Source organism: Panthera tigris, chromosome A1 (genome assembly GCF_018350195.1).
Source record: "Panthera tigris isolate Pti1 chromosome A1, P.tigris_Pti1_mat1.1, whole genome shotgun sequence".
Lineage (NCBI taxonomy): Eukaryota > Metazoa > Chordata > Mammalia > Carnivora > Felidae > Panthera > Panthera tigris.
This window is the reverse complement of record NC_056660.1, coordinates 50,517,804-50,526,309: the sequence shown is the minus strand read 5'-3', so window position 1 is coordinate 50,526,309 and position 8,506 is coordinate 50,517,804. Positions and strand designations below refer to the sequence as shown.

The window sequence follows — 8,506 nt, the reverse complement described above, 5'->3', positions numbered from 1 at the left end:
TATTTCAGCGTTCTGACATGAATGAGATAATTGTTCAGCAGACATAAACATTCCAAAGTAAAAATGACATTTATCCTTGAGGAGACTGTGAAGCTCATTGGGCAGTTACACAGAAGTGTAATACATTGCCAAGAACAAAGGTCTCTGCCTATTTATCCTGATTGAGGATCTGTTCTTCAAACTGATCTGACTACTGCTCAGACTTCTGCCTCTGCCTAGTGGGCTACAAAGAAAGCACTTTGGATCTTACTTCACTTTGCATTCTGCAATGTATGGCCCAGGCAAAACAAATATTCATTGATGTGGTGGTTTCTTTTTCTTTTGACTTTTGAAAGACAGAGAGCATGAGCAGGGGAGGTGCAAGAGGGGGAGAGGATCCCAAGTGGGCCCTGGCTGACAGCAGAGAGACTGATGGGGGCTCGAACTCACACACGGTGAGATCATGACCTGAGCTTAAGTTCCACGCTCAACTGACTGAGCCATACAGGCGCCCCACGTGGTGATTTCTTAACCTTCTTCACCACCCTCTCTTTATTTACCCAAGCCAGGATCAGATAATCACTCACAAATGTGAAATTTCAGCATGTATTGGTCTTTGTTAGGGGGGCACGTGGAGGGCGCAATCCAGAGAGCTCACACTGGCCTGGGAAGCCACAGAAGGCTTGGGGGTGGTAGTGGGGAAGTTTTCTGGGCTGCGTGGTGCCAGATGAATGCAATATGAAGGGAGGAATTACAGCACCACGTGGGACCTAGAAGGGCTTTCAAAAGTACAAAGGCGCTGAGACAGGACGGAACCTGGAGAGAACAGCCTGGGATGACCAAGGTGCGCGGGAGACCACAGAGACCTGGACTTTTGGGAGCATAAACACGCAGCGGCTGAAAAGTGGCTTTTCCAAATTATTGTTTTATAGCGCGTTCACCTAACGTTGAAAGGGAGGCGGGGCGGTTACTTCGGCCTCACGGTATCGCTGGCAGCTTGGCCTCAAAGGCGCTATGCGAGGAGGCCGCGTCCTCCACGTTCCTGGGAACGCGCCACGAAGTCACTCTTTTAGTGCATCCAAGTTCTCCGTCGCCACTGCAGCACATTTCCTCCTACTTTCAGGTCTCTCAACCAATGAGTTTGCCTCTTCACCCGTAAAAGAAACTATCGGTGACAAGTTCTATGGCCGGATACTGAGGTTTTTTTTCGGTTTCTCGGCCTTTTTCGTGGCTACTAGTTAAGGTCAACAGCATCTGGCCGCCTCCGAACTGGGGAGTCCTCTTGGACCCTCCAGGTGTTTTGTATGTCTTGCGAACTTTCAGCAACACGACGACCGACTAGGGCAGCGCCACACCTCCAGTGTTCAAAGCGGCCAGTTCTGGAGGCGGCCACGCACTTCTACTGCCCGGGCGGGGGGAGCCGGAAAGTTTACGTCCTCCTCCCAGACGGGGTTAGAAGGGGAGAGGGCGCCATGACTGCCCCTCCAAAGGAGGCTGGTCTTCCGAAGCTGCCCGTCCCGGCTCTGTCCGCTTCGGAGGGGGAAGAAAGTTGGGCGGGAGCGGGGCGGGGTTCGAGCGCGCGCCTGGCGAGGTGGAAGGGGGGCGAGGGGTGTAGTCGGGTCGTCCCCGACGCGCGCGAGCCGGGGTGGAGCCAGCAGCCGGGCGCGGCGTCAGCGTTTAGGATGCAAATCGATTCCCCACTCCGCCGTCCCCCTCCACCCTCTCCCGCCCGGGGAGCAAGGCTCCGCCGCTCCGCAGCCGCCCACGCCTCCTGCGCGCCGCGGCGCCTGAGCGGGCGGCTCTACTTAAGCCGCGCGCGGGCCGAGACCCGGCACTCGCCTGGAGCGCGCGAGTGAGGCGGGCGGAGCGCACCGCGGCTCTCCGGGGCGCAGAGCAGCGCGCTTGCACCGCTCGGCTCCGTGCGGTTCACGGCGGCGGCGGCGGCGTCTGGGGCGCAGGGCTGAGCCAGCGTCCGGGAAAGGCGATTGCAGCTTCTGCGCGCGGCCCCGCTACCTGCCACAACCCCAGACCAGTCACCTCTTCGCCATGGCTCTGGCGGACAGCACACGTGGATTACCCAACGGGGGCGGCGGCGGCGGTGGCAGCGGCTCCTCGTCGTCCTCGGCGGAGCCGCCGCTCTTCCCCGATATCGTGGAGCTGAACGTGGGGGGCCAGGTGTATGTGACCCGGCGCTGCACCGTGGTGTCGGTGCCCGACTCGCTGCTCTGGCGCATGTTCACGCAGCAGCAGCCGCAGGAGCTGGCCCGGGACAGCAAAGGCCGCTTCTTTCTGGACCGAGACGGCTTCCTCTTCCGCTACATCCTGGATTACCTGCGGGACTTGCAGCTAGTGCTGCCCGACTACTTCCCCGAGCGCAGCCGGCTGCAGCGCGAGGCCGAGTACTTCGAGCTGCCCGAGCTCGTGCGCCGCCTCGGGGCGCCTCAGCAGCCTGGCCCCGGGCCGCCGCCGCCGCACTCGCGGCGCGGGGTGCAGAAGGAGGGCTCGCTGGGCGACGAGCTGCTGCCGCTCAGCTACGCGGAGCCTGAGCAGCAGGAGGGCTCATCGGCCGGGGCGCCGTCGCCCACTCTGGAGCTGGCTAGCCGCAGTCCGTCCGGGGGTGCGGCGGGCCCGCTGCTCACGCCGTCCCAGTCGTTGGACGGCAGCCGGCGCTCCGGCTACATCACCATCGGCTACCGCGGCTCCTACACTATCGGGCGCGATGCGCAGGCGGACGCCAAGTTCCGGCGAGTGGCACGCATCACCGTGTGCGGCAAGACGTCGCTGGCCAAGGAAGTGTTCGGCGACACCCTGAATGAGAGCCGGGACCCGGACCGTCCTCCCGAGCGCTACACCTCGCGCTATTACCTCAAGTTCAACTTCCTAGAGCAGGCCTTCGACAAGCTGTCCGAGTCGGGCTTCCACATGGTGGCGTGCAGTTCCACGGGCACCTGCGCCTTCGCCAGCAGCACCGACCAGAGCGAGGACAAGATCTGGACCAGCTACACGGAGTACGTCTTCTGCAGGGAGTGAGCTCCCCAGATCCCCTCGCGACTTCAGCGCGCCCATCCCCCCTCCTTCCTGCCGAGGAGAGGATTCTCGATCTCCCCTCCTACCCCACGCCCTCCCGTTCCCCTGTCTCCCACCTTTAGTAGCTGGGCCAGACCGACTCACCCCCTACTTGAGAACCTGCAGCCGCAAATCCTCTCGGCTTCTTCGTCTTTTTTGGACCCCGCTAACCGAGAGAGAGCCCAGGTGTACCCCCTCCAGTGCTTCCTCTGCCCCCTGACTCAAACCACCCCTCCCCTGGATTGTCCTTCAGTCTGCAACTAGTGGGACAGTGTGGCCACAAAGTCACCAAGTACCTGGTGATGATCGAATTGTTCAGAACCTGATTGGACTCTGTCCAGTGTGTAGAAGATTCCTTGAAATCCCAAGCCCCTTCGACCCATTCGCGGTTTAAGAGATCAGATTGATAACATTGGGACTAGTTAGTGTTTTAAAAGGTCATTATGTATAGCCTTTTAGACCTTCTTTAAAGATAGAGTTTTAGAGGGCTGGATGGAAGACTCCGGACCTGGAATGAGGATCCCTTGGAGGCGGTTCAGTGACAACAAATGAATAAAGTTTTGAGAAGTTATATGTGACGTAGGAAAAGAATCTAGTGCTGGCACAATGAAGGACTGTATCTTTTCCGTGCACAATGAAAGGTCTTTGCCTGTGGCTTAAACTTGTAGAAAGTTACCCTCCTGCCTGAGGAGGCATCCTTTCTCCTTGGCTCACCGCCGGAAGCCCTTAGTTCGACTGGTTGACATGGCCGCCATTATTGGCAAGAGGGAGAAAGCGTGTTGACGCTGACAAGGGCGAGACAGCCCAGGTCGCCGAGCACTGTGCGAAGTCACCTGGCAGTGACTGTAAACGGAGCTGGGTAGTAATGCACGCCGTGGGTATTAGGAGAGCCCGTATTCTTGCAGTGAATGGCAGTAGGACCTTAGCTCTTAAGACTTGGGGGGAGGGATGGGGAGGGAGGAAGGAGGGGTGAAGGGGTGGGAAGGGAGGAGCAGACACACTCACTTATTATTTGAAAGTTGGAAGTTTGTGCCATCCGTTTGAGTACACGTACATTTAAGAAGTAGTACACAAAAATGTGCAAAGCATTTTGTAAAGATTAATAACAGATCTACTCTTATCTAGCAGTTTATTGAACTGTTTTGAGTCCTAAACTTAGAAGTTATTGATACTTATATAACCTAACCAAAGAGTAACCCAGTAGTTTTTGAACTTTAGTTTAGATTTTTTTGAACTTTATTTTCTCGTTGGCTATAAATCTTGATTTTACAATCTATTAATGAGCAAACTAAGTTTGATTTTGGTTACTTAAACTTAAGATCTCTTCTTAAAAATTCTTATTTTCTTCAAGCCTAGCCAGTGATGACTCCTGGGCAAACTGAGAACCTGAAAATGCCACTTCTCACCTACAGATTGTTTGATATTAAGGTGGAATCTTTTTGAGTGCCAGCTGCAGAGAAAAAGAAGCACCAAGGGCTGCCCATCTGTAGATAGCTATACAATGAAATGTTTTTAAACGGAGGCAAAAAAGTAATCACAAGTGGGTTGAGCAATAAAATAGTGTTTTAGGTAAATGCAAGAGAAACAGAAGGAGACCCGGTTGCCTTACACCTTTACTCTAATGAGGAATAAATTCCCACTGCATATCCTGTCTACACCATAGGTGAAGGGAAGTGAATCCTTGTCTTTCATGCTGTGAGGCTCCTTTGGATATTCTGTGATGACAGAGAAGCCTTTTCCTTTTCATTTGTTTTAGCAGTTTTCTCTAAAGTGTTTTTTCAAAGATTTTGTAAGAGTCGTTTTCAGTGTTCAAATTAGTGCTATTTTTTCTTCTTTTTAAAAATGAATCTTGTACTGTATCTTACTACGTCCATAATAGATATTAAGAATTGGAACAGTTTTTTTCTTAGACTCATGTGATCCAATCTTTATATACCATATATAAACATTTTACACGAATCATTTAGTTTTTTAATTCATTTACTAATGCTAAAAAATTTCCTATATTTACCCCCAGTAATGTGCATCAGATGGTGTATATACTAAAGCAACATGCTTTAATGAATTTCTTATGTTCTTATCTATGGGGACATTGGGTCCAGGAAAAAATACTTATAAAACTGAGTTTACTCCATACTGTTTTTGCTTGGATATTAGTTATGTACCAATAGTATGTTAACTGTCCTCTTAAAATCAATGTACCTGTATTTTTAACCCACAAATTCTTTTTTTTAACTGGTAAAGAGAAAGATTTGAGGTCTTTACATTGGTGTTACAATTTTAGAAAGGTAAAGTTAGTTTTATTTACAAATCTCATAAATTGTAAGGGAAATGGAAGCAGAAATCCAGGAAGTTGTGTTTGCTTAAACGTTGGGTGTGTTCTCAGATTGGTAATGCAACAGAACTTATCTGTTTCCATCCTGAAATGATTTAGTAAGGTCGCTTTCTGGACAAAAGAGTGTCACAGAGATTTCTCCACCCTATATGGTGTTCTCTTAGACTGTACAGCAAAAAACACGTAACTGAGGACATCTTAGGACAGATCAAAACCACTGACAGATGGCAAGACTCTAAGAGTCTGATTTTCCTTGTTGAATCTGCACAACTCCGGGAATCACAGGAAAGTACTAAAGTTTTGTTTGTGCCCCTTAAGTCTTATGAATTGTATCTGATAAAACTTTGAGTTGAACGATTTCACTTTTTTGCACATACAAATCTTACTTTCCCCACACATTCCGGCTGCCCTGCGATGCTCACCCTGCCCTTTTCATTGTTTGAAAGACTGGGAATTCTAAATGGTTAGACACCACAAACTGACTTCTTTTTCTAGGGATGACTATGCCCTCTAAAGTTGGCAGTTGAAAAATGACAATATTCTACTTTTAGCCCAAAGTAAAGGCTGGGTAGGAAATCATTCTACACTGGGTAGGTCATAATAACTGTGGCAAGATGACTTCTCATGGGCACTTTTGGTTTCCTTCTTCTCCATGTCCTGTGGGCCACTGAAGGACCCTTAGTGGTCTACAAAGTGGACTGGAGTTTTGGTTGTTACCTCTAAGCTTGGATGGGATATTGAGGGTCCATTCGAGTAAGCCCTCCAAAGACACCATTCACATAACCTGAGAGAATGTCATAAATTATTTAGATAATGATGACTTCATTAACCTGCCTCAGTGTAGCATGCATTTACATATGTCATAGCTTTAATTACCATTTGGTTCACAAGTGAGTGACATGAGATTTAACAACAAATTTAATTAAAAAAAGAATTGTTGACAGTGGTAGTTAAAAAAAACAGGTACCACGTTCAATGCTTTTGCACCAGATGTTTAAGAAGTTGTCTATTTTTAATACATGTAGACCATGAACCATATTCAGACCATATTCAGTCCAATTTTTCAAACTGTAGGTTGTGGAAAATATTCCTTGAAGATGTGAGACCTAGAAATTTTTTTCCTTTTCATTATTGTTTTTATTTTTGTGTTTCTTCTTCTTCTTCTTCTTTTTTTTTTTTTTTTTGCATTGATAGAAAAGTGATAATTTGTGATACTAGCCAAAACTGTCTTCTCTTTCAAACAGATCCATATATGGGGCCTGTTGCTTCTCTGAGGAAACGTATAATCTGAATTCTCAGACAAAATGGGCGACTGGCAATGCTCATAACATATTCCAATTTTTATTGGAATTTTCCATGGAATGTTATTACATTGAAGCCATGTAAGGTGAAGCTTTGATAATTTTTTACTTTTTAAATTATGGTAAGTTCTAATCTAATATTCAAAACATTTTTGTACTCCACATGAAACATGCTAAAGTATAGTGCAAGTATTTAGAAAAGCATTGACTGGAGGGGTTGAATTCTGTAAGAATTTCTTTTATAGTCTCAATCATAAGTACTCAACTTAAATTTCTAAAATAATAAACTGAATATTTTTTATTGTAAACCTAGCAGAGTAAATCCTTTGGTATTTTTGTTTGTTTGTTTGTTTTTTCCTTACTATAACTCATTTAAAAACTGAATTAGTTTTCTTAGATGACTTAAGTCTGTCTCTTGAGAATAAATAAAATACTCTTGTGTATTCAGTGGCTATAGTACCTGAAATCAGGTTTCTTAGAGCCAGAAACAAGTTATATTGAAATTAATTTTCCTTTTTATAATTTTGGATAACAAAAATCTAAAAGTATTGATGTTTGAAGATTTAGAATCTCTACTGGGGCCCTTGAAACTTAGATGGAAAAAAATCCAAGCAGAACATCTACATTAGACTATAATCTTGTGTGGTAGAAAGATAAATAGCTGACCAAGAATTCATGTCACCTTATACATTTTGTGGGGGTTTTTTTCCCCACAAGTTTTTTTTTTTTTGTATTTTAAATGTGTTTTGAAGTATGTGAACATTAATTGTAAACTGTTATACAACTGTCTTTGTGACTATAGGCAGGTGAATTTTGCTATTGAGTACAAAGGATGACAATTCATTTATGACCACTCAAACATCATTCGTGACATTTAATGACAAAAGTTTAAGATGTCCATTGTGGATGTTAATTGTGAAGACATAAATTGTATGTTACTAAATTTTTCCACACATGAAAAACTTGTATCTGCTGAACAGTATAAGATTCCCACAGAGCTCTCTGGGATTATGCACTTGTTGAAAACATTATATGCTAAGTGATATATACCATTGAGCCATTTTCTCAAAATAGAAGGAGAAAGGGAAAAAAAATCGTAACAATTATCAGACTTTTCTAATGAAACAGAAAGCCAAAAAAAAAAAAATCCCTCTCTGTTTTAAAAAAGACACTTCAGATATGCCCAAACTTTTTAAGCGAGAGTTTCTTCAACTGTCTAAACACCCCAGAGATTCTTGTTCTCCCTGTTCACAACCAGTTGTATAATAGACATACTCGATAACTGTTTTCCTCCCTGTGTGTGAAGTAATGAATCATTGATTATGTGACTTGTTATGTATTCTATTAAACACTAAAGAATAAAACATTCACTCCTTTAATTATTCCTTTTGGCTTCTGGGTATGGATTGGCTTGAACACTGGTCTGATCTCATTTAAGGGGTTCTCTGAGTACTGGGAATGCTTCCCAAGTTGGTGTAGGGCTGGTGATGAGCATTATGCCATCAGAAGAACTTCTCACTGTGGAATTGGCCAGTTCGGCCAGGAGTTACCAGGCTCTTTCTCCAGAGTTTATTGTCAAGAATGCCTATTGTGAAGGTGGTTTGGTACTTGATGTGGAGGAAAAGTCCTTCACGTTTGCTTTGATCTCAGTCTTAGCAGCATATGCAAATTGTTTTGAATGTGGGGAATGTAGGTAGAGATGACCTTTTAAAGTTTGTAGGGAAAAATGAAGCTTTGAGATACGCCTGAATTAAAAGTATTATTCATGAAGATGAAACTAAAGGATGTTGGGAGAAGATCTGCATTTTTATTATAGGGTCTCTTT

General features: G+C 46.0%; 1 protein-coding gene across 1 annotated transcript; it reads left to right on the top strand.

The window, feature by feature from the left end:
• The first annotated feature begins 1,600 nt into the window (after positions 1-1,600).
• On the top strand, positions 1,601-8,060 carry KCTD12 (potassium channel tetramerization domain containing 12). Its single transcript, XM_007075118.3, has one exon. It carries the CDS (start codon positions 2,026-2,028, stop codon positions 3,007-3,009), a length of 984 nt encoding a protein of 327 aa, XP_007075180.2. The 5' UTR covers positions 1,601-2,025; the 3' UTR covers positions 3,010-8,060.
• The last annotated feature ends 446 nt before the right edge of the window (positions 8,061-8,506 follow it).